Genomic DNA, 27,130 nt, shown 5'->3' on the forward strand with positions numbered 1-27,130 from the left:
AAGATTGCCTAGCTCACTGAATAGCTGGAGCCCCCCCCCAAATGTTTGTGCTTGTTGCTACTCTCAGGTGTCACTGCCTCCTCATTTATTATCTCTGTGGCAGCAGGAGCAGAAAGCTGCTTCTCTGCAGCTCTTTCTCTGTTCATACCATTCCCTACCTGTTGCTGCCTGCTCCTTACTCCTCTTTACTACCCTTCCAGAAGCCTCTGACCAATACAGACATGCATCCTTCATTCTTTTTATTTACATTTAACCTATACTCTTATTTTAAGCTGGTTGACCCTAATCTTGCAAACTCTTAAACTCATTAGGGTCAATGATATTATGCAAGGGAGTTTCCCTGATGATTTCGGTGGACCGGCTAACATATGGAAGTACTCCCATGCTGATGTGTCTAATGAGGTTATTTTTAGGATGATAATTTTTATAAAGAACCATGATTAAGGTTCATTTGAATGTATCTTCTATCATAATATATAGTCTACCTTAATTATGGTCAAGTGTAATTTCCCTTTAACAGGGGAGATTTCCAACTTGAAATACCAGTGCCTATAATCCCTGTTCAGGAGGGGGAAAAAATAAAGAAAAAAAATTCCATACCTACAAACATCAAGAAGCCCAGTTATCCAGTGTTTGTGTCCAGATACTTCTCCATGATTTGCTTCTGGGTGCATAGGCCGTTGTTGTGTGTTGACAGGAGGCCATGCGTGCTGCAAGGCATGCAGCTGACATTAATAAAATGTTATGTTACTCCAGCAAGTGTGCAGGCTTCGTTCCTAAAGTGGCTGACGTCACCGGGACCGTGGAGCCCTCCCACTCCTCCTGGTAATTGATGGTGACGGGTTCTCTGCTGAGCTGTAACCTAACATAGGGACTGAATCAGATCAACAGCCGAGAGAAATCGCCAGCAAACGGTATCGCTCCATATAAACAAAAGCTGGGCACTTCAAACCAGGCCTTAGACGGACAAGGGACTCGAATAATGGTTAACGCAGGCTGATCTGCTGAAGTTTTCGCTGGTGCACTGTTTGCGTCGGAGGTTTTGCTCCTGTGAGAAGCGTTGCTGCTGCTGGAAGGGCTGGCCTGCTTGGGGCAAGGCTGACATGCTTGACAGACGCCTGATGTCTCCTCAAACTAAGCACATTACTCCTGGGGTAAGCATATGTCGAAGGAGTGCAGGCCAGATGCTCGGGAGCCCTTTAATTTTACAATGCAATGTACAGGCTGGCTTGCAAGTTAACTTAATTACAGTTAAACTGTTTCACTTCGCTCTCATCTAGCCAAGCTTGAATGTTGTTGAAAAAATGTGCCAGCCTTTTCGTGGAAGTCCAAATTATACTTTTGAGCTTGCTTTTTAAAAACACGCTAACTTGCTATCACATTGAAAAACTGCAAAAAGTAGAGTTGAGGGGAAGGGAAGCATTCACAGGTGGCTGTTGCTGAGAGCGCTTTTGTCTATAACCCTGTTAAAGTAGTTAAAAAGAAGTAGATTGCTGTTTGTTCCGTGTTTTGGGAGACTGTGCTAAATTGTTTTCTCCTCAATAGGAGGGCAATGGGACTCTCTGCTGGCAGTAGTTTGAAGTACATTCTCTTTACAGACACAAATGTTACACTGTATTATTTTTGATTTGGGTGAGGTTGTAACATGCTCTTGAGTTTTGGTTTGGCAGCATTTGGCCAGGTACGTGTATCCTGGGGCCAGGCTCTTACAGTAGCAGATATCCCACTACAGCTGTGCTTGTGAAATAAAAGATAAATAGATGACAAATATTTTTTAAAAAGTTATAATTGGACGTGCTTTGTTTTCTTTTTTACACTGTAGAAAACAAAGAATGGAGATTAAAATAATAAAAGTAACATAGGCATAAACTTAAGCCAAATGTTTGGCTTAAACTTGCTGCTTTCTATAACCTTTATGAGAGATTTGAGTATAGTTGCAGTGAAAGAAGCGTACCATAGGCATGCCAGTATCTTTCCAGAGTTATTCTGAGAAAACCCAGGGACAGTGTCTTGTGTAACAGCTGCTCCACATCTTTCTTCTAGAAGGAAATCAGATTTGGATCATTCTTATTCCTGGATTATTTAGGGATCTGTGCATAGGAAGCTGAGCAGTTATTACTAACATCCATTCTATCCTCTTCTTATGGACAACTTCTCTTTACTCAAATTACAACGTGCTCATATGTTTGTGGGGGGAATAGTGCAACAATGGGTCTTAAAGGAAGTGTGCCATGAAGTAGGAAGGAATACAACTGCCATATACAACTCCACTGGACTTGTTTTCAGCATGGATGTTCAAAACAGCAGAAATCAGCTACTAGTAGAATCACAGAATCATTTAGGTTGGAAAAGACCCTTGACATCATCGAGTCCAACTGTAGCTATAGCTGCCTTTAGCCTTTCTTCATGTAATTAGTAAAGTTAAAAGCTTAAGTCTTTAAGTTTTAATATAAATCCTTTCCAAGCAGTTCTTAAGAGTTCTGATGAATTAATGTGTTTTGGGGTTCTCTGACAATCTCAACAGAATTATAAATGGAGAAAAATTGGAGAATAACTTTTATCATGGGAAAAGGATGTAAAATGAAAAAAAAAAAAAAAAAGAATTGGAAAATATTGTTTTCCTAAAGAGAAGCTACCTGTTGTTAGAACGTAGCACAAATAATGTCCATGTTGCCATGCAACATTTTCATCTTTCTGTCTACTAGTCATCAAATAATGTCATCAAAGGGAAGGTGAGTTTGATTTATCTGGGCTATAGACTACAATGAAGCTTTTCCCTCATATCACACCATGAAGAAGTCCAAACTGTATTTGGCATAGTCATAGAAGTCCTGGTGGACAGAGGAAGAAGTTACTGTTTGACAGGGTAAGGGGATCACAAGGAGCGGTGCTGTTGGATGTACAGCCCTTGTGAACTGAGAAGCAGCAACAAAGCAGGACAGGAGAAGTGGAACACAGGCAGAAAGGAATAAAATTTGGCTGAAGGGATTCAGCCCTGTATGTTAGGTAGATTTCTGAACACTTGGTCAACCTTTTTTTTAAAGTGATGGTTGATGACCATTTTCCTGTTTCCTTAGTTTCTATCCTAGTTTCTAGATGTGTCATGAGGGGAAGAAGACCATTTAGCTTTGCTAATGTGAATTTGGGTGTAGTCATTTCTTGTTCAGAAGCATTTTACAGGAACCTGTGCTTGCAAATGAGCTTGTTTTTAGCGATACTAGTCCTCAAACATTTATCTAATTGAAAAAGGAATTGTTTAAATAGCTGAGGGGTAAGTAATGGGAAGATTGGGAAGATTAAAAGAGAGATATAGCTTGAGAACTTTCTCTTTCATATTTCTTGGCATGTATAATTAAGTAAATTGACTATTGATGATAGTCTGTTAATGACAGTTGTTGCATCCAAAGTAGATACAAATTGCATAATTGAACAGGAATTCAGATAACTCTTTAATGGGTACTTTTTTCTGAATTGCCAGATTTCAGGATGTTCCTTGTAACAAGTTGACCCCTGAAGCATTCAAGTCAATTAAAATGTCACAGTAGGATGAAATAAAATAATACTTATTGCATAACCACTGACACATTTTCACCACCAACACAGTCCTTGTGACATAGACATTGTTCAATATGGAAACTTTGGTAACTGCCAGAAAGTGTAAACACATTAGGCACAGTAATTCCTTATGGTCTCCTAAGGCTTTAATTTTGTCCTTACCTCACCCACTACGCACAGAAGTGACATCCTTCCTTTTACCAATTTACCCAGATTTCCCTGAATTTATGTTTTTAGCAACAGTGGAATATATAATTGCTGCTGCTATATTTTTTATTCAGTTTTCAACTTGCAGTGAACGAGCCTAGGAATTCATAAACTTGAAAGGGTGAATTCTACTATTTGCTTCCCAGGATGGAGAGCGTGGAAGTGCAGCATAAAAAGGGTGTAAAAAGAGGGGAGGTAAAGTGCCTTGAATCTTCCATTGCATTCAGATATCCATTTTGGAGGCTATTATACTACTGGGCTGGTTTATTTTAACTCTTTTTTTTTTTTTTTTTTTTCTTCCCCCCCCGCTATGGGCCAAAATACAGAAGATGTTATAATTTTCAGAATAGGTTTTCTAATTACATATGCACATATGACTTTTTGGAATTTTTTAATTACTGATCCCTAAAGTCCTTTTTTATAAGTACAGTATTTCTTTGCAAATTTTTATGCGCCACTGGTGCTGCATGTACGCTGCATGGAAGCCTGTGGTTTATACCGTACTTGCAACTGCTTAATAACAGGAACGCATGTTCTGTGAAAAAGATAGTTTGAAAATTCTCCATACTGACTGAGAGACTAAATGTTTACATTGCTGCTCATGCCATCATCTTATATTTGAACAAGCTGCTGAGTATTAAAGCTTATGGACAGTCTTTGTATAACAGCTCTGATTTTTTAGGTTGATTTCCTAAGACAAGATTTATGCAATCCCACTTTCCATCTGTTAGTTGTGCTTCTCAGTATCTTCAATCCAATGGCCAATTTAAATCAGTCTTGCAGAGGTCTCAGAAGTACTGAGACCTTCTTGGGGGCTGGACGGAGCAGTTAAAGCCATTTGCTTGACATGCCAGTGTGTGAGAGTCAAGGCACTCTCTGGGCTCCTCTGGCATCCAAAAGATATCATCCAGCCAGCCCATGAGCACAAGTTTAACTCCAGAGTAGCTGAAAAAAATGCTGCCTTTTGTTCAGCGAGCAACTGGAGGAAAGGGAAGGGAAGTTTGGGGAGGGAAGGGGAACCAAGGGTACAGAGCATGTGGTGTGTAGGGAAAATGAGAGCAAGCTGAAGGTATTGTGGAGGTGTGTGTGGGAATCCAGGCTTCATTACTTCTGCTGTTCACAAAACAACTTGTTTTTCTTCAGCTCATCATTAACGATACATTGCATTTTGCAGTATTTCAGTGGATATAAATGTCTATTTTTTTCTGAATGTTTTGAGGCTGTCGAAAGGATGCTGACAGATTGACGATTTAGAATATTTATGCCTTAAAAATTATTAGCTTGTTAGTTAATAGTATTGGTAGAATATTAGTATCAGAAAAAATATCATTTTAAAGCTCTGCTAGCAATTCTAGGTTTAAAAGTTAAATTTCACTTTGAGTAGGCTCATACTGATCAAAGGATGTCAGTAGAAAGACTGGCTCACAGCGGCAATAGTTGTAACTTAGTGTCTTCTCAGTTTGAGGATGTCCTCAGTCAAGTGTGTATTATTGTTTCTATGCAATTCAGCACAGTCTTCTAAGTACCCAGTTCAGCAGCTCAGTTCACTCAGTTCATCAGGATAGAGTTTCTTTGAAAATCTGTGTGACCCAGACATGCTTGGGCTTTACATTTTTCCCTCTTATTAAGAGTCTTTTGACTGGGGTGTTGGACTAGATGACTTTTAAAGGCCCCTTCCAACCCAAACTATTCTATGATTGTATGAGTTTTCTTATTTGTTTAAGCACTATTCAGTGCCTGGTTTTTATTTGAAAGTTTCTGGTTGTTTCTGTTTATGTCACATTCATATATACTTTATCATTATAAGATAATAAAATATGCATATCTTTCTTGCCTTTTAATAAGGTAACAATCAAACAAGTATTTGCAAATCATAGTGTTATTTGAAAGAGTAATCTCTTCAGTGTTTGCTTTCTAGAAACTAGTAAATAAATATATATAAGGCATTGGAAAAAATAATGTTTGAACTTTTAAAATACTACTTTTCAGCAATATTTCCAGTTCATCTTGGAAAGAGAGTCACTTTGGTATGTAAGAAACAGGGTAATGCTTAATTATATAATAATTTCAATAGTTTATGCTATGGTGGAATGCTAGAAAAGTTGTTTTCAAATTAAGCACTTCGATAACTTTCTGCCAAATTCAGAGTTAAATCAGTGAGTTCCAGAACATCATGATATTTTCTGGCTGAATATTTTCTGACATGAAAATGTGATTGGGTTCTATCGCTGTGCTTTTCACATGGATCTCCCAGCTTCATTAGAATTTGTATAGACTTAAACAAAGCAACTAGCGTTGTAATGGCAGAAGTCTTTCATTTTAGGGGAAGCTTATGGTGTCTGAACTAAACTGCTTGTGAGAATAATTTCCTTCTTAAATTTTAAAAGCAACTTTCTGCATTGATGCTGGTTTGGTGTAAATCCATTATTCCATTTGTGTCACACACAACACGATACACAACTTAGGTTCAATTTTATGAATTTAGGAAAGGAGAAATTCTTGTACCTTGGAATTCCAAATACTCTCTTTTTATAGGTCCCTACCATATTAAGATCAACAGTTATGGATTTGATCAGAATTCTTATATTATTGACTTTTTTCATCATGGTAAATCAATTGTCTGGTAAATTTTTTGTACTTAGGAGGAGTTTCTCAATGACTTCAGAAATCCGCACCCAACTCACCTTAGTATCATGGATTTGAACCTGAAAAAGGTAGTGGGGGATGACTGCTGAATCATATGACCAGGTTCACCTTTAAAACTCTAACCGGGATGTAGAAAATGCTGGAGTGCCTTTCTTGGACTATCAGAGCCTTGCAGTCGCAGACAGAGAAGGCAAGCCCAACATAGAAATGCACTATGAAGTATGCTCTTTGGTTTGATGCGTGAGCTTTCAGTATTGTCAGCACAGGGGAACAAGGCTCTTCAGAGCATTCTTTTTATGAACACTGATTGTGAATCGTAGCAAGAGGGAAGGGAAAAAATGTACCAAACAGAAAAATGTAGTTGAAAAATCACATTTTTACACCAACCTAGGAGAATATAACTGGGAAAAAATATGTATCATTTCAGCATAGGAGAGGGAAGACCTTTCCACCCTGCCCTAAGTACTCATATTCTTACTCCCTGCTACCAAGATTCTGTTAATTTGAGTGGACAAGAAAGATTGATTAAAAATATTTTACCTTTATGCTGTATCTCATCAGGGCAGTTCTGAAAATGTCATTGTAACATGTTGAAGTAGTTCTCAGTAAGGAACAACTTACTGTATGCATTTCATCCATTACATTGCAAACTATTGACTCTGCTTAGCCAACGTACTGGTTCTTCTGACTGTGTTCACCGCAACGCACTGAGAGTTATTAGCCAGGGTTATGCATCTGGCTCCCTGCTCATTAAACTGAAGTATGTTTCTGCAATGCCAGGGTGACACCCATCCTCATCGGTGAGAGAGGCTGTTACAACAGCACATGTGCTGCCTTAATTCCACTCAGTTCCTATTCTGAGCTCTGAAGTGGGTCTCAAGTGATACATAGTCCTTTCTGCAGAGACAAGTTTTCCAGCTTTCACATTTCACCAGAGCTCATTTTGCTGGAGCTTGTTAAATTGTACAAGCCAGTCTTCACCGAAACTTAAACATAATTAATAAAGCTTTTAGGATTGCCAAAAAATGCAAACATTAGAGGTTTCAAACGTAGTAAAAATGAGAAATGGGAACTGAGATTTGAAGAAGTGATGAGGCCAAAGAAACCACAACATTTTGTGAGAATCAATAACTTAAATTGATGGAATTGTGGAATGATGGCTTCTGCCAAAAATGCATAAACAAATGCAATGTGTGCCAAAATGCCTCCTGTGGCCTGCTGTTGTGGCTCTGCTGATCAGATGCACTTTTGTTTCTGAAATGAGAACAGAATTTGGAGGTATCAACAGCTCAAGTTTTACAAGCACTTTTATAAATGTGATTTTGAAATATGGTTGGACTCGGTACATGAATTATTACCTCATTTTAAAAACCAAAACAGTTTAAAGGATCAAGGTCTCGGACCTCTCCTCTGTGAAGTATCAGTTGATAAGTCAGTGTCCCAAGTATGGGATTTGCACAGCAACGGTACCCAGAGGGCAACCTGTAACTTGAGCAGTTTTCAGGACATGGCCGTAGCCAGAGATGGTTAATGTCTCTAGTAGTTTGAGGTAGCTCCTGTATGCAGCTACAAGCCAAAATTACTCCTCAGTCACCAGCTCTGGGAGGTCAGCATCTGGCGATCATCGAGCTGCTTATGGCACTTGAAAAATTTCAGTACACCCAGAAGCAGATGTGCTGCGTGTGAGAGTTACAAGCCTTTCACTGCGATTAAATCCCAGTGTTTATTTAATGTAGCAGTCAGTGTAGCAGCATGTAGTGGTGACATTATAGAGTTAAATTAGTAACTTTTCAGTGGAAAGCTGCATTTTTTTAAGGAACTATAGCCATCACAGGCTGTTTTTTCCAGGCTTGTGTAAGTTTTATATATTTTACTTCAAGATCTTAGTGTTACCTGTGACGATTAGTTCCGTTATTGACATTCTTGTGCTTAAAAGCACAGGAATTTCCCTCCTTGCAATTAATAAATATAGCAAAATGAACATTATCTCTGTTTTAATCTTCAGGGTATTACTTCTTTTAAATGTGGTTGATGAAGACAAATTTTTTTCCAACCACTTAAAGCTCTGACAAAATTTACAGCTGTTTCAGAAGTGTTCGGCTGCACCTTCATTTGCAGGAGACTTGTGTGAGCATCCTAGACCAGCAATGGCATGTTGAGCACTTTGACTTGTTCTTTCTGTCTGTATCCCCATTCTCGGTGCTTCACTGCTGCAAGGCTACAAGAAGACAATGTTCCCCATGACTCTGCGTTACATTTAAAAAATAAAAAATCTTGCCCACGCATGGGAACAATCACCTGTGGGCAGATCTTCCAACTTTATAGCATTTATAGCACCTCTCCAATATCTGAGTGATGCAGAGGATCCATAATACACCAGGTATTTGTATTATGTATCCATAATACAAATGGTTTCAAACCTTTGCTATGTTCCTGACACTCATTGTGAGTTGGGTTAAATGTTTTAACATCTGATTGCAAGAAGAATGGCAGCTTGTTATTTCTGTGACACTGTGAGAACATACTCATGTTATCTTTCAGTGCAGGAGGAGATAGCATGTGCCCCTAATGTATGTTTCCAAGTTGAGAAGTTTAGTCTGCTGTTAATGTTATCACTGCTGTATCCTGAAATAGAAAACTGCAGGCAGATTGGATCGTGTTAGAGAATGGTAACCATAATAACCAATAACAATCTGCAAATGATAAGCAGCTTCAGTGTTTAAAAATAATATTTAAATAGCATTCCAATAGTTCCATGGGCATACTTTCAGATTTTATGTTATTATTCATTCATTGTAAGCTTGTTTTTGAGGTTTAAGATGTGACATTTATCTCAAGGAAGCGTTTCATTATTGCATTTCGAATTAGTTGAGATTGGTTTATTATATACCTAAATTAAATCTCATGGTATAAAATGTTACTTATCAAGCCTTTTTCAGATGTACACCATCTGTAAAGGAGAATTACAAACATCCTACATGATGTATGGAATTTTATGGAAGGAGATGGACTTTGACTTTATGGCTAGATGTAAGCCAAATACATTCAGAAAAGAACTACAAAGTCTGCTGCAGATGAACACGGAGCATCTTGATGGTTTGGAATCTGCATCATGTTCTGGGATGCTGCCCAGTGTTTCTGCTGATACGAAAATTAAAACAAACAAACAAATAAAAACCCTTTTAACTTGACCCCAAACATGCTGTTTTTGGGGGGCTGCTTTAAAAAGAAAGTAAGGTGTCATTCAAAAGAAGTGAAGGAGGAGGTCCAAATCGTATACTGGCCCCTCCATCCCCCTCTTTCCCTCCCCCCAACATACAGATAGGGGTGTTTAGCAGGAGTCTGGGAAAATCAAACTGGATTACTTACCTGTCATGAGAGTATAGGAGCAGCGTGGTGCTATGATCAAACTGTTAACTCTTCTGGGTTAGCTTGTTTTCAGTTTCCCTTGCTGAGACAGTCCTATAATTTTCATAAAACACTTGGATGTTTCTTAGAACACGGAGTCTTACTTCCTGGTTGTTCTTAACTGCCAAGACACTGTGGTTACCACCATATTGCATTCAGAGACTAACAATGGCAATGAGAAGAATTGGAAAAGACCCGTCCTTTAGAATGTGCTGATATTCAGAGGAACAAGAAGGTCTGGGCTTTAGATCCTTCCTGTAGCTCTTTCAGGGCAATAACACTTCTGGAGGTGTAAGCAAGCCGCAGTTTATGCTGCTGGAAGTGTGGCGCCCACAGTTATCCTGACCACCACGGCAGAAAATCAATGGGAGAGCTAAAATTCATAGGAAAAACTGAAAAATTACTTGCTAATCATCATTTTCCCATTTAAGTAACACTGTTAAGTAATTATTTAATGCTGGTGAGGGATAGGATAGTTTGGATGGTAGGTAATTAAATCAAAATGGCTCTTGCTCTTTGGTCCCATATGTGAAAGGGGACAACTTCTTCAGAGTTTTTTTTGCCACAGGTAAATGAAAAATGAAAACAGGAACATTGCCAAAGTTCCCTTAAGAATAAAACACTTGTATTAACAAGAGACAATTCTTGTTGCTAGCGGTGCAAAAGAGAGTTACAAGCTGTTGACATTCTTTACTGGGATTTGAATTTAAATCTGAATTAGGTAAGAGCGAGTCAATTGCTTTCCATTAGAGTTCCTGAAGCAAAAATTGTTGTTACTGTTGGATGCAAGTTGAAAGATTCTTGTTTATGGAGGAAGGTCTGTTTAGTCTATTAACCTTGACAACCATGTCAGCAGTTTTTTCTGTTTGTTTTCCAAAAGGCACTATGTTGAAATAGTATGATATACAAAGTTATTTATAGTGTAGACAATTCATAGCTATGCTTGAAAGACATGGGTCAGAGTTTAAATACCAGAGTTAAATGCTATCCTCCTAGATAATTTGAAAAGTCATTATGCTTAATCTTTGAAAATTCAGATGGAGAGATGGAATCACTAAAATATCAATGTGAATCAGATTTTTTTTGGTATGAATTTGTTACAGTTTCACAGAGTGGTTGAGATAGGAAGGCATCTCTGGAGCTAGTCTAGTCACCTGCTCAGAGCAAGGCCACCTAGAGCCAGTTGCCGAGGTCCATGTTCAGTGGCTTTTGAATATCTCCAAGGGTAGAGACTCCACAACCTCCCTGGGCAATCAGTCACCCTCACTGTAAAATAAAAAAACAACACAACAAAACAAAACAAACCCCAGCACCACCACCACCAAATCCTTATGTTTAAATGGAATTTCCTGTATTTCAGTCTATGCTCATTGCTTCTTGCCTTTTCACTGGGAGCCACTGAGAAGAATCTGGCTCTGTCTTCTTTACTCCCTCCCAGCAGGTATTATAAACGTTAATAGATTTTTACGAAAGGAACAAAATTTACAGAAACAATCAGAACAAACAAAGTCCACACATATTGACACACCTGCATTTGTACCTGCTTGCCTCTGTTAACAGATGTTTAATATTGTTATTGATGTCCTGGATTCTACAGATGAACAAGGGCTACTCTAAAAGTACCTGTGTGCAGTAGAAAGTTAAAGAAGTGATTTCTTTTATTCTTGTGATTTACACTTCATTTCAGACTGTAGTCTCGACTCTTACGGTCAAGCCTCCAGGTAGTTTGTTCTCCTTTAGTCTGAAGGCTGGTTCTCAAGGCTTAGTCTTCTTCAAGTTGCGTTTGTGTACCTGTGTAGCTCTCTGTCATACATCTTCAAGTACACGTCCTGCTGGAAAGTACCGGTGGAGGAAAGGAGCAATTCTACCCTTAGCTTTGTTTCCACCTTCTTTTTTTTATAAAGCCATTGCTGTGGTTTTGACAGTGTCTGCCTTTATCCCATTTCTGTTGCCATCCTAAACTTTGTGTCTTGCTGAAGTCTCCACCCTATAGGTTTTTCAGTAGCCCCTATTTGCTTGATCAGCCATCTTGGCCTAGGCATCCCGTCTCGGCATCTCTGCCCTGGTCCTCACCATTCCCCTCTTCTCTGATTACCTCCTAGTAGGCCTAGTCAGGTAGCCAGCTGTCCCTGTGCAGGTCCTTTCAAATCCTATTGTGTTCCTTGCCTACCATGAATGTTTTTCTTGCCTAATCTTAATTTGTGTCTTCTGGCCTGGCTTTTAGCATCTCCTCCCTGTAGGTCATGCAGTCACACTGTTTCCTTCCTTATTCTGCAGTCTGGTTTTCTGCCCTTCCCATTCCCACCACCTCTCCCGTCCCATTGCTGCCAGACCCCTTTTTCCAACCTACTTCTCTCTCTCTCCCATTTCCACTTCCGTGCTCACTCTTTCTATGCGGATCACAAGATTCTTGTCTGTACCACCTCACTGCAAGGGTCAGCACCAGCGAGACACTGTCGTCCCTGTGCTGGCCAGTCCCATGCCACACTGAGCCACTGAGGGAGAGAAAACCCACCGGCTGTCACTTAGCTGGGAGTAGAGCACAGGTCATCCAGAAGTGCTGTGCTAAGTTTAAACACCTTCAACAGGGGTGGAATTTTTGCAGACTTTTAACTCTTGAACCATAAAAGCTATATACAAATTTGCTTTGCGGAGCCCTGAGATAGACTTGGGTACCTGTCATGATGTTTCAACTCAAGAGAGCAATGAGCAATTCAGCTTATTTATCGTTCAAGCTGCCAGACTCTGGCTGCTTGTGCTGTCTGTAGTGAGAATTACTTGTGACATGTAAGTCAGTTATGGTGACAGTCTGAATAATGCCCTAAGTCTCTGTTGAGTATATGTGAACTGCAATCCTCCCTGATTTCATATTCGTGCCCCAAGTACAGGAGCTGGTGAAACGATAAAAAACAAACCCAACCCTAAAAACCCCACCATAATTTTTAATACATAGAAAGCAATGTTTTCCTTATTCTTGATGGTAGGAGCACTTGTGACATTCCTGCTGTTTGTTTTGGGTTTTTTCCTCCCCAAATTTAGTAGAGCGCCATATCCAAGAAGGGAGCAATCAAGTTATGCCATCCAAATTTCAGTTGCTTGTAAAAGCTGTATCAGACAAGTGAAATAATGGGTGATGACACTAGCTTTGCCTAGTATTGACAGGTGTGGTTTCACACTAAAAACGCTGTGCAGTAAACCTTAGGCAATTACATTAAAACTAATAAGTGAATGTAGCCACATGCATTCAGCATCAGCAGTGGCAATCAACTTGGACAAGTCATTATTACGTTCCACTAGCAGTGTCTTATGTCTGTTATTTACCTCCATGCAGGAATGCTGCATGTTTTGTTTACTTTCTGGATGCTATTACTTGTTTGAAAGGTAATTTGCAATTGATATAACGTGAAGTGACCAGTTTGGCTGACAGATTAAACCACTACTATTTTGTAAACATATGATTGGAAGTAAAATTAACGTCTTCTGATTTCTGATTTGCTCTTTTGAAGAGTATGTAGCTTGGTTTTAACTCTGCTTGTGAATACACACAAGAACTTAAGAAAACCAGACTCATGAGTCACATCACATACAGTCAACAGAGGACCAAAGGTCTGTTTCAACAGAGAAGGCAGACTGAGAGAAGAATATCCTACTAACTCACGCAAAGAAACTGAGGTAGTCAAGATCTATTTAAAATAAGTGGGGGGCGCGGTGGGGGGAGGAACAGGGAGGGTGTTTACAATGTATTTGAACGGCTTCATTTGGTGTTTTTGTTAGGAAAGTGGTCTTGTCCTCTCTCCTCTCTGGAAGAGAAGGAAGTTGAGTAGCGCAAACTGGTTTTCAATGTGATATGTGTTCATGGTATCTTGTCATGATGTGCTGTGTATATTATATTAACATGATTATAGATATAAATGGGCAAGCATACACCCACACATTTCCTCCCTCAAACATTACATATTCTGCAATTTTTCCTAGAGCTTCTGTATAGTTCTGATTATGGGACACAGTGATAGCAGCAATACGAACTATAAGAAATTTAGAAGACTGGGCAGAGAGGCGCTGGGTTTCCTAGTGCTGTTTTAAAGCCATTTTGATCGGGCTTGTGTTACTGGATGCCAGCTGGTGGCCTCTTCCCCAGTTGTGAAGGGCAGCCTTTCCCAGAGGGCAATATTTCTGTATGCCTGGCTTACTTTATGCTGTATTCCTAAACCCTCTTCAGTGAGATTTACTTTTAAAGCCCCGTTTTAATATTAGATTTGGAATGCTGTTGGTGAATTAGTTGCCGAAGTCCTGTAGTCCGTAGTGTTTTATCCCGCTCCTTGGCTGCTTTGACGCTTTCTTGCCTGCTCTACCTGAAGTGGAAGTTGGCAGGGAGCGAGGCAGGGCCTCGGGCTCTTCTGTCACGGCGTGGTGTCGTCCGCTGGATCAGCGTCCCATGCGGCGGAGGTAACGGCCGTTACTTGTCTGTTGCCTTGGTGCCACCCTGTTGAGATGAAGTAGCGGTGTGTTTCGCTAGCGGAGCAGCCTGCGATTATTCAGCGGAAGGCAGCACTGAAGTGAGTGAAACATAGCAACGGAAAACTATCCTGGACTGATGATTATTTTTTTTTTTTTTTTTTTTTTTTTTTTTTTTAAGTAGAGACAGAGAGTGAGGTAGCTCCATGGGTTTCTGCGGAACCGTGAGAGGGGTGAGGGACTAAACGTCGACGCGCTCGGGTAACCCCGGCTTGAGCTCCCCCAAGTGAACCCAGTCGCCCCGGCTCCCAGCCGAGCGCCTCGCCCGCCCCCGGCGCTTGCTCGCCCTGCCCCGCGGCCAGGAGCGCGCCCCAGCGCCCGCTCCTCGCCCCGCAAACGCGACGTCGCCGCGGCGCCCCGCCGCCGCCCGGGTCCCTGCCGGGTCCGTCCCGGGCCCGTCCCGGGGCCCTGCCGGCCCAGCCGGCGGGTGGCCGCGCTGCCGCTCGCCTCTTCCCGACCCGGCCTCTCCCCGCCGCCAATCAGGGCGGCGCCAGCGCCCCGTGACGCGGCGCCGGAGCCCGAAGGAGCGCCCGGCCCCGCGCGCCGCGGCCAGCCCGCCGCCGCCCGCCCGCCCGCCCGCCGCCGCCGCCGCCGCCGCCGCCGCCGCCGCTGCTTCTCCCCGTCCGGGCAGTTCCCTCTGCGGAGCAGGCTGCCAGACCGTCGGTCCCTCGGCCCCCTGCCGCAGGAGGATTGGTCTCCGTGGCCGGGAGCGGTACTTGGAGCGAGCGGGCTGAGCGTGGGAAACGAGCGCTGGGGACTCTGTCGTCGCGGCTGCGGAGCCTGCCCGCCCGAGGGGCAGAAGTTGAAGATGCAGTTGAAGGTCTCGCTGTAGGCGCGGGGGGCGCGCTGGACGGCTCGCGTCAGGCTGCGAAGGTGCAGCTATGTACCTCTTCGGCAGTGAGGATTACGAAGTGGTAAGATGGAAACTTCAGGGTTGGTCGCTTTTGGGGTTTTTTCTAAATTGTTATTTACTTTTAGTGTTTCCTGCCTCTTGAGTTTATTGGGCAGCTTTGGATTTCTGTCAGTGCTGTGCTTTCTGTAGTTGAACTTCAGTACTCGCCAGCTCGATTGCTTTTAAGAACCCGACGTATTTCTGCAAGTTCTTCAAAGTAGTGAGATTCTGTTAGCTAGATAAAACTGGATTTACTTTCCTTGTCATGTTTATCGCATTGTGGTGATATTGAAAATATTCAAATACTGGTTATTTTTGAGGCAGTTCAGCCCTCGGCTTAAGCAAAACCGTGCTTCCAAATAATTCAGAATTTGTCTCGTACTTTGTAACGTAGATGGACCGCAAGTAGCTTACAGAACTGCCCTTAGTTTTATGTTTGTGGGGACATTGCCAAACCATTTCTTTTGTACAGTTCAAAGCACGTCGTTGTAGTGTAATGTAGCGTCCATCCAAAGAGCTAGCTTAAAAAAAAACCAACAGACACACCCACATTAAGATCTGACACTCTTTACTTCAGTTTTTGTGTAAAACGACATCTGAAATAAGTCAATGACGTAAGAGAAGACAAGAAGAAAACCGCGGACAACTCCGCGCTGTTGCGTGGCGTTGGTAGCTGACATAAAAGTTTGCAGTTTTGCAGCCTGAGGCTCAAGTGCTACGTTGTAAGCAAAATGGATGGATTCTTCCACCCACACAGCACTCGTGACCGAGTAAAGACCTGAGGAGCTTTGGGGAAAAGCAACGAGACCAGAAAATGTGTACGAACTCTACTACAGGACATCAAAATAAATTTCACATGTTAAAAAGTGGCACATTCTTTGCATATAACTGGCAATTGCAAATGTTCTGTTTTGATTATTGAAGTTCCTCTTTGAAGTATGAAAGCGCCTTTTATGGCAGTCTGCGTTCTACAACACATTTCAAGGAATTAATTTAGTTATTTTAGATTTTTTCCTCTTGTTTTTTAATTCTAACCAGCTATGTTTTTGAGATGCAGGAAACGTAGAAGAAGTTGTTGAGGAAAATAATTTAAATGCAGCTGTCTGCACATTGAACTCATTTGTGTGTGTGCGAGTCGCACAAACTTTCACGAACCAAGCAAGGCAACTGGAAAGAACTTAGTTTCTCCAAAGCAGTAAACAACATGGCATTGCAGTAATTATGCTATGGATTGATTACTTGTTTATAAAAATTGACAAGAAAAAGAAAGTTTCCAACTTTAAAGCTTTTAATGGACTGATTTCTTTTTTTAATCCATTAGATCTTTGTAGATATTTGTAAAAGGTTGCAAATCTCTTTTAATGGATTTTTGCCCAGTCTCTACATTCCATTGTACCCTGTGTAGTTACTTACTGGTTTATACAGAGAGTGAAGCTTTGGGTCTGAAATTTTCAAGTACCTTGAAAATAACCCAGATGACTGAAGAATGGTGTTGGGGTTTTGGACTCTAATGTATCTCTCAATCTCTTTTCCTGATGTGCTTTCAACTTTTAAAAAGTATTGAAGTATTCTGTGTCATAGAAAACAGTTTAATGTTTAAGACACCTTTCCCAGGCAGGTGGGACATCGCAGTCCAGTCCTTTTCTGCTATATAATTAAGCAAAGTGGAACAGCATCAATAGAAAAAGTAAGAAGTCCACCATGGATTGTGTGGCTTTGGTTTTTTTTCATTTAATTTTTGTTTGTTTGTTTGATATAACAGTTTTATTGTGCATTAAAAGCTAAAATCAATGTAAAACTTCTGTCTGTACAGATCTGTAGTCCATGAAGCCGTATGCTCTGTACTGTGGAAGAGGCATTTCTTTTATGTTCTCACACAAACAATTACTTGTGAGTCACTGAAGGACAAAGTGAGTGAAAAGAATGCCAGTGAAGAGTCTCAGAATTTAATTTTAAGTTCACTATTAATTTCAAACAGTTTTAAATTAGTTTGAGGCATTCTAGCTATGCATATAAAATTTGATTTTATTCTGGAAAGGAGATTACTGATAAAATGAAACATAGCATGATTAAAACAGCTCCTAGAGGAATTCAGTAAAATCCTCTTTAAAAATCTAACCCTTAAATAGAGTAATAGAGAAATACACTTTATGGGGTTATTGTGTGCATTTCATATGCACACATATATGTCCACACAAGCACACACACACATTTGCAGAAACATGAGCATCTGAGGTGATATTCTAATTCAGTTAAATTTGATAGTGAAACTCCACAGGCTGGTACAAGCAGCTTTTGCATGTGGTGCCCTCTTTTGCTTTCTTTTTGTTCCAGTATATAAAGAAGCTCATGTTATTACCTTGCTCTGAGTGCATAATAAGTGTAGATATTTGACAGCACCGATAGTCAATTTTTATATCATCTCCCATAAACCCTAGTAAACAAAGATAATATCGCTTAAGGATCACTTATCAAAAGACAATGCTGGGGTTTATGACCACTTCATATTAAAAAAAAAAAGAAGTGTCATTTCATGACATGGTGACAAATGCTATATTTTTGAAATCATTGATAAAAGCATGTAGCTGTGGTCCTCCCCTGTTTGAATGATTTTTTGCATAAATGTTCTGACTTGGGATTTTGCGTGTCTTTCACATTGCATTTTAGCACTTTAGGCAGATGCTTGTTAACCTTTTAAGAACTAGTGGAATAAAGATATAGTATCTTTTGTGTTCTTTTGAGGCATTTTTTTTATGACATATACCTGGAAATGAAGAGGTGTTTGACTATAGTAAGTGATTTAATTTCATATATACAGGAAACTATAAAAAGCTGCAGGCCATGGAATCTCATTTGTGGCTAAAACTTGTTTGCGTAGGGATTTTACTGTTTGTTTGCAAAGTAAACCTCTGATAACACAACAGAATTGGAACAGTTCATCAAAAATGAAGCAGAAAGTGGGAGCTCCTTTTCACAGCTACCTGGTAACTCGTACTCTGCATTAACCTCCCAAAGCAAAAGCATCTAAAACTTAATCCCAAAAGCCTTTTGAGTTGCTGTGTAAAGGATGATGGAAATCTACTGTAGTGCTTGCATGTTTGGGAGGCCTGTCTGGCTCTTCTTTGCCCCCAGGCTACGCTTGGCCCAGCAGAGCATTTCCCATAGCTGCAGAGGTGCTGCTCTTGCTCCCTCAGGTGGGCTTTGCCTAGGCTGTGGGCACTGGGCATCTCCAGCCACGTCCCACGACTGCCCCTTTCCAGGGAACCCGGGGTGTAGACATGTGGGCCACGGCTGACGGCACCGACTCCTCTCTGACCAGGCATGGGACACCTTGGCGTTTCATCTCTCCTCCCTCCTGGCAGTCTTTCCTGGTAGAAATGTTGGGCTCTGTTGTAGTAGGATGATCGGATGCTGTGATGGTTAAGTGTAGGATTAATTAGTTATTTTATAGCAGAGTAATTCAGATGTAGGGAGTAGTTTTCTTGGTCACTGGTCATTTAAGGAAAATAATTGAATTTCATTCCTTCTGTTGCATGCAACTTTCAAACTTTTCTGCACAAGTAGCTGTTTTTAACTTTCTTAAGAAGCTCAAAACTTGGCTTTTTTGCTCTTCATAGATTTGTCTCTTTGAAAATATCCTTACAAAGAATGGAAAGCCTCTTTACATCTCCAGTGAATTGGTTGTGATGTCCAGTTTTGGATGCCTTGGAAATGCAGCATTTGTCACTTGTGTTCTCCAGGCAAAAGTTTTGAAGTTGTCTATTTAAATTAAATCTTCACTTCCCTTGAGTTTGCCTATGTCTTCTTGCAGAATGGAGCACTTCTTTTGGAATATTAAATATGAAGTTGATAGATGCCAGTTATCCTCATGGCTCCTGCAGGGTAGCATTATCATCTAAAAAGTATGAAAATCTGTCTGCTAAATTTGTAAAGGAGTGGAAGATCTTGAAGAAGTCAAATGACATTCAGGTTTGAGAAGAGTTACTTTTTGAGTCCTATTTGTGAATCAGACAAGACCCGATTCTATGTGCAGCAGGCATACTGCTGATAAGGCTAATTTTGCTCTGTGTAGGGAAAACCTCACCTGTTTTAGAAATACACTATTGTAAGTCCTAGAAATCAGTAGGGAGAACGCATTGATATGTTTTCAGTGTTTACTCTGAGTCATTGCTACTTACCTTATTTCAGAAACTGAGCAAAGGGAGGAAAGATAATAAGGGTGTTGTTTAAAATTGGAGGGAGTCATGTGTAATGTTTAGCAACAGTATTTTTTATCATACTGTGGATTAACACAGGAACACGTCTAAAATTCATAAATCAGGATTGCTTCTTTGGGAACCTCTCACTTGAATTGCAAGTTTCTTATTGCAAGTACGGTTCTGCAAATTATGTGTGGCAGAACGCTGTAAAGATTTAACCCTCAGATTTTGGAATGACTTTTTCTTGTTCACCTTAGTTCAACCTAAGGCAACAACATCTAATGCTATGTTCAGATGAGTAAGTTGTATGGCACAAGTGAGTGTATCTTGAAGTGCAGACTTGAAAGATAGGAAAATTAAATTCAGCCTCTGAGGTTTACTTCAGAGCCATGAGTCCATCTGTATTGGGTTTGCACGGCAAGGTTTTGGTAGCAGGGGGGCTACAGGGGCAGCTTCTGTGAGAAGCTGCTAGAAGCTTCCTATGTCCAATAGAGCCAACACCAGCCGGCTCCAAGACGGACCCGCCGCTGGTCAAGGCCGAGCCCATCAGTGATGGTGGTAGTGCCTCCTCTGGGATAACATATTTAAGAAGGGGGGAAAAAACTGCACAACAGAAACTGCAGCCAGTAGAGAGGAATGAGAATATGTAAGGGAAACAGCCCTGCGGACCCCAAGGTCAGTGAAGGAGGTGGAGGAGGTGCTCCAGGTGCCGGAGCAGAGATTCCCCTGCAGCCCGTGGTGGGGAAGACCGTGGTGAGGCAGGCTGTTCCCCTGCAGCCCAGGGAGGTCTGCGGTGGAGCAGATATCCACCTGCAGCCTGGGGAGGACCCCACGCCGGAGCAGGTGGATGCCTGAAGGAGGCTGTGACCCCGTGGGAAGCCCGTGCTGGAGCAGGTTTGCTGGCAGGACTCTTGATGACCCCGCAGGGGACCCACGCTGGAGCAGTCTGTTTGTGAAGGACTGCACACTGTGGAAAGGACCCGTGCTGGAGCAGTTCGTGTAGAACTGCAGCCCGTGGGAAGGACCCACGTTGGAGAAGTTCATGGAGGACTGTCTCCTGTGGGAGCGACCCCACGCTGGAGCAGGGGAAGAGCGTGAGGAGTCCTGCTCCTGAGAAGAAGCGGCAGAGACAACGTGTGATGAACTGACTGCAACCCCAATCCCTGTCCCCCTGTGCCACTGGCGGGGAGGAGGTAGAGAAAACCGGGAGTAAAGTTGAGCCTGGGAAGAAGGGAGGGGTGGGGGAAGGTGTTTTTAAGATTTGGTTTTATTTCTTATTACCCTACTCTGATTTGATTGGTAATAAATGGAACTAATTTCCCCGAGTCAAGTCTGTTTTGCCCATGACAGTAACTGGTGAGTGATCCTCCTGTCCTTATCTCGACCCACAAACCTTTCGTTATATTTTCTGTCCCCTGTCCAGCTGAGAAGGGGAGAGATAGAGTGGCTTTGGTGGGCACCTGGCATCCAGCCAGGATCAACCCACCACACCATCCTTGGACAAATCACTTGACATTTTGATTCTTTGCCTTTAAATCTTGGGTGATATTTGGTTCGTTTCTGGTAAGGACAGATGTTTAACATTTTAAAGGTCATAAATTGCTTTAAAAATACCTGCTTTACACATAACAAATGCTAGTATTTGATTAATTTTCTACTGCAAATGTTGTACACGTGTACTAGGAATGGAGTTATTGATGCCTAAAACTGGGTGTTTAGCAAGAAGAGCTCTATGTGAAAGATAGATGTACTCACATCCAGAGCTGGATGTAGGTTTGTGAAACAGTCACCCTCAGCAAGACTTTGCCTGTGGATTCTCTGCAGCAGCCAAAGCGTAGAAACAATACAGTTTCTCTTTCTTAAATGGGAAAAATGAGGGTCATTCTGTATGGCATCATTCCCCATGACTGGCTCAGAGATGTCTCAGCTATGTTTTAAGCACTGCATATGAGTTTTGGGATTCCTCCAAGGGAAGCCTGGGAGAGCCACTGGCTACCATTGTGTAGCAGAATAGCCTCCTGAAGCAGTTTCAGTTTCGGATAGGGAAACACTAGAGAGGAAACCCTTAATAAACCCATGGAGAGAGAGGTATTGGTCATTTCTGTGTTACTCCGAAGACACCCAGTGTGCTTTCCAGTTAGTGATTTGTGCAACTGTAGTGTCCATACTTTTTTCCCTAGAGAAAAACTGATGTTTACTCTAACCTCCTGTAGTGTATGCAAAAATAGATTCTTTAATAACGATATTACTGTCTGACCTTCAGATAGCTTTCTTTTCCTTTTCTCCTTTAATTTGAATTTCACCGACTGAGGATGGAGCCTTTTTGGTTATTGACAGTATATTGAAGGGATTTATACTATGTCTGGCCTTCCCCTACCTCTGTCCCCAAGATTCAACACATAAACAGGCAAAAAGGTGGCGAGCTTTGTGGAGGCCGTAGGTGGAGGCACTGAGCTGTAAGTCCTGTTACGTACATGACTCTATGAACAGTAGGCCAGCTGTCCCTCACGCAGAATGCAACATACCTGCTTTATAATGTAGCGTCCTGGGGTATGCGGTGCTCTCAGAGATTAAAGACAGGGTGCCCTCCTCAGGAGTTACCTTTTAGAAATAGGTATTTCTGACAGAAAACATGAGGCAAAGCAGCGACTGCGATTAACCTGGATCCTTTTATACTGATTTAGTGCCAAGTGGTGCCTGAAGGGAATGGAGAAAAGGAATGAGCATACCAGTTACTGTAGAAGAGGATCACAGTTAGTGCACCATGTTTGAGAAGCAAGTTTGTATCTGAGGGGTTCATGGGAGGGAGCCCTGTGAAGTGAGCAAAGGTCATACTGTTTCTGGCATTTAGAAACCAACCACACTGACAAGCTCCAGGTGATGAAGTAGCAAGGGTGAAGTTTACTTCTGTTTACAGAGTGGAGGGGAGATGATGTGGAGTGTGGAAATTGGCCTGGGTTGGCAGGACCAGTGCAGTTCACCTCACAAATGTGAAGACAAAATAACAAAACCAAAGTATTTACAAAGGGCATGCACAGATGGTATGGGTGAGCAGCCTTGTGAACACTTTTCACAGAATCACAGAATGGCTGAGGTAGGAAGACACTGCTGTGGGTCATCTGGTCCAACCCCCCTGCTCAGGCAGGGCCACCTACAGCCTGTTGCCCAGGACTGTGTCCAGGTGGCTTTTGAGTAACTCCAAGGGTGGAGACTCCACAACCTCCCTGGGCAGCCTGTGCTGGTGTTCCTTCACTCTTATCGTAAAAAAGTGTTTCCTGATGTTCAGAGGGAACCTCCTGTGTTTCAGTTTTTTGTGCCCATTGCCTCTGGTCCTGTCACTGGGCACCACTGAGACGAGCCTGGCTCCGTCCTCTTTGCACCCTCCCTTCAGGTATTTATATACCTTAAAAACATCCCTGCCTGAGCCTTTTCTTCTCCAAGCTGAACAGTCCCACTCTCTCAGACTTTCCTCATGTAAGAGATGCTCCACTCCCTTTGTCATCTTTGTGGCCTTTCATTGGGCTTTCACGAGTATGTCCGTGTCTCTCCTGTGCTGAGGAGCCTGGAACTGGGCACACTACTCCAGGCGAGGCCTCACCAGTGCTGAGTGTTTTGTTTGTGTGTTTTTATTGTATCTCCCTTCTTCGCTTCTCACCTTCATCTTCCAGCTTGTAGTAAGTGCTGGTGGAAAAAAAAAAAGCGTGGAGATGAGTGGAGAGACCCATCTCTGCATGCCCTCCACCAAACTGCTTGAGGTAGGTCTGCACCTCTCAGCTACTTCTCCATTTGTAAGACAGTAGCGGGAAGGAGGGAAGGAAATCTCGCTCAGGATCTGGGAATAGTTGGCTTCTGATTGCATCGATAGCACCAAGTCCTGATGAAATCTTTAAATTGCTTGGTCTTGTTTCAGTTTTTTTCCATTTGAAGGAAACAAATATAATAATACTACCTACTTCCTGGCAAGGGAAACCTCTAATGCTGCACAGTTTACCTTACTGAAGTGAACCAGCATGAACTTTTAAAAAAATGACTTCATGATCAGGAAGACTTGAGTTTTTCTTTTCTGTACTGCCATCTGCTGTACAGGTCTTAATATAAAAAATATGGCTATTTTTCAGTGAGGAACTTGAATGGAGCCTAACATAGCCATAAGAAGTGTTTAATGGCTGGGGCAGTAATCTAGCTGTGGCAGCACAGAGCTAACATCAAGCTAATTTATTGTGCTTCTCTGATTTACATAGCCGCAACATACTTAATTATCTTGGATTCCTCTGCACGCACGTGTGTGTTTGTGTGTGTATGTATGTTTCCAGGCTTTTGGGAATTACTTGCAACTTGCTCCCTGATAATGCCATATATATGCATACTTCTTATTTAATTAGATGTCAGAAAACCTATGTAGCTGGAGAAGTCTTGTGGGTAAAAGATACTAATGGCATGCCTGGTTTCAGTCATCAATTTATAACTCTCAGGATGGAGCCCTGCATGGAAGAGTTGTAGCTATTTAGAAGAAGGTAGCTTGAATGTCTCTAGTTAAAGAAGTGGGACTTGTACATGCTGTGCATGAAATACAGTACAAGAAAATTCCAGATCTTGCAGGGGCCCCAATGTGGTGCCTCTAACAATAGAGTTATTTTAAAGTTTGTTTTCCAGTTAAGTGTTTGTGACATGCGTTTTGATGTCTATGTTGTTTAGTCTGTGGATGGATGTAAGTTAGCAGAAGGGGTACACACGCAAGATGTTTTATGTGAAAAATTGAAATCGTGACTCCTCTGCAGCACATATGGAAAGCTAAAGTCAAAAAGGCATGTTCGCGCTGTCTGCCATACGTGCCTGCCTGGTGCGGCAGACTGCCTGTTTTAGATTAGATGCTCTATCCTGGGTAGCACAGCTACTTTTCTCCCATCAACGGTATATGAGGTGGTGGCTGGCAGTCTAGATAGCTCATTGCTCTCTTGACCTTTCAATGCTATCATAGTTACGACAGCTCAATTAAGCACTCCTAGCAGGCAGGCTGGATGTAGTCCAATGTCATTTTGGTAGGAACCTTCCACACAGGAAAACCAAGGGCCAAAAATGCTGTTTCACATTATTTGATCTGAAACTTCTTTGATAATCTCTTCCAGGCACAATTCATTTTTTTCGTTTTTTGCCCCTCTTCTTTTACAGTTGAGATTGTGTGTTTATGTCTGTTTGGGAATACATTTTTGTTTTCCAGTTGGTTATAATAAGTAGGTCTGATGAACAAGTTCAGAAACAGCTGATCAGACTAAACCTGTTGTTTATTTTTATTCAATATTGGCTGTCAGAAAGTCTATCACAGAAAAAAATTCATCTACCTCTTTACCAAAGCTGTGGGCATCAGTCTTCATGAAGACATGTCTTCAGGTCTGGGCAACTGGACTGAGTAAATGAAGTGCTGTTTGTTTACTTATAATACATGTTACTTTCCAGATAACAACTTTAGCTGATGAATAAGAATAACAAAATGCTGGGGATAGTTAGCTCATCTTCCATAGTAGTCATTAATTCTTTTTCAGCAAATCCTTTATTATACATAGAAACAGGTAATGACAGCCATGACAAGCTTGTTTATTATTTTATGCATCTCTGACCAGATTGATGTTTGAGATTTCTGCAGGGAGAAAATTTAGTGAAACTTGGGTGTTGTGATTGCTGTAACTACACGCCCATAGAAACCAGCAATTTTAAAAGATTTTCTCTGAGAAATGAAAGAATGAAATCCCTGAGAAATTCTCCTGTGCACATTTCATTGTACATTGTCACTTACAACACTACGTGAATCTACACGTTTTAATTTAGCAATGCATAGGACTTTTTGGCATTTAAAATGCTAGAATAACATACTGTATTTTATGATGTACAATATAGTTTCAGTCTTCTGTTAGATCTTACAAGTCAAATTGAGTTAATAAGTACTGGTTTTAATATGGTTTTTACTTCTTTTAAGGCAGTTTCTGTGTTTTGTTCCAAATATCTTGGGAAATTTTCTTATTAAAAAGAAATTATTTAAATCAAATTATTTGTCTGTTGGTACAAGCAAAGAAATGTTGGTGCAGAAATCCAAAATGAGAGTGCTCCCTCCTCAGTTAAGCTCTTAAGTCTAAGGGCGGGTAGATCATTACAAGAATTTTAAGCAGAGGGAACAATAGTAGGCCAGTTTATAGGAGTAAGGCTGGTATATGCATAGCTATTATTAGAGTATTATAATATAAGAATATAATTGTATTGCAAAGCTATTCCTTTAAGGAACAACTAAATATGATAGGAAAAACGTCTCTCCGTGTCTTTTTTATAAAGTGTATTTGCCTGAAAGTAAATGAGATACTTAATTTTTTCTTCAGTGGAAGTAATTAAGGTTTTTTGATGTGCAGAAATGGGCTTTACTAAAATTGACTTTGAGCTGAACTTGATAGCGTTGTATTCGTCTACTTATGGAAGCAGCTCAGCGGGCTAATTTTTGAGGTGAAATTTCATATAACTTCTTAGTTTATTCTCTTAAGATGTTAGATTACTCTTAGAATTTCCTTGCATTTTCTGGTGTAGGAGATTAACAAGTAAAATTCTATATAAAGTTGAAAAATTTTGATCCATTCAGATTTTCAAAACTCAACTGGACAAGGCCCTGAGCAAGCTAGTCTGGCTTTGAATCTGGCACTGCACTGAGCAGGAGGTTGGACTAGATGCCTTGGCCTCCAGATGTCTCCTCCCCAACCTATTTTTTTCTCTGGCTCTATTCAGAGAATACAGGCTATGTAGAAATCTTACTGGCACCAAAGCAGGAATTCCCATGTTTTACGTTATAAATCAAAACTCATTCTTAGAAGTCTTCATCTTGTCCATCAGTTGCCCATGACTTAGTTCCCGTTGCTGAAGGATGCCATATATAATTCTGAAATTTTAGGCCTCTAATCTGTAATTCACTGTGATTCTTTTGCCGTCATCTGCATTCCATATAAATATAGTGATAGATAGATATATATAAAGTAAGGTCTGAAGGACAGGGGCATTCGATTGTTGCTCAAACATAGTCAATTTTTCATATGCATCATATTGTGGTTTACCGCGTATATTTAAGAAAGTTGTGTTCTGTTTCCCTTAATTATCCTGTGGTCTTTCTAAGATGGAATTATTCATATTGTTTGCTGTAATTCTGTTATTTGTTATGTGGACATCCTAGCAAGAACATGGGTGGCCTTTGGAGATGCTTAAGCAAAATCATAAGGTTCATTGTACAAGAGTCTAGTACCATATGTGAAATTTTGCTTTCGCTGATTGACATTTCACTAGAACTTAACAGCAAGAAAATGCCTTTTTTTTTTTTTAAATACTCACCACATACACCTATTTGCTGATATCAGCTAATAACTTAAACTGCTTTGCCTTCTGAGTATGAGTTTTCCCACGCATACGTAAATGTGATTCTCCCCCCCCCCCCCCGCCCCCCCCAGTAACAGATTTGTAAGGAAAAATGAATAATTCTGTTCAGCCATGTCTTGTTAGTACAAAATAATGTTCTGATCAGTTTGGATCCAGAGGTTCGCTGGAATTTGCAGGCAAGAACATCTGGGAAATGGTCTGGATGGGACTGTCCTTAGTGTGTTGCGGGAGAAAATACAATCCAACTGATATCATTGCCTCTAACCATTGTTGCATGGTCAGCACAGCAATAAAATCTGAGATCTTT

General features: G+C 41.2%; 1 protein-coding gene across 8 annotated transcripts in view; it reads left to right on the forward strand.

The window, feature by feature from the left end:
• Positions 1-27,130, forward strand: part of CACNB2 (calcium voltage-gated channel auxiliary subunit beta 2) — a 269,351-nt gene that overhangs the window by 134,783 nt on the left and 107,438 nt on the right. The window contains exon 1 of one of the 8 annotated variants that reach the window (XM_049799172.1): positions 951-1,154. The exons of 6 other annotated variants lie outside the window; for them this stretch is intronic. In XM_049799172.1, coding sequence (XP_049655129.1) covers positions 1,104-1,154 — 51 coding nt within the window. In that variant the 5' untranslated portion in view covers positions 951-1,103. Of the gene's footprint in view, positions 1-950; positions 1,155-15,182; positions 15,246-27,130 lie in introns of those variants that run through there. One more of the 8 variants, XM_049799173.1, reaches the window with a different exon arrangement.

The sequence above is a fragment of the Accipiter gentilis genome, chromosome 4 (genome assembly GCF_929443795.1).
Source record: "Accipiter gentilis chromosome 4, bAccGen1.1, whole genome shotgun sequence".
Taxonomy (NCBI): domain Eukaryota; kingdom Metazoa; phylum Chordata; class Aves; order Accipitriformes; family Accipitridae; genus Astur; species Astur gentilis.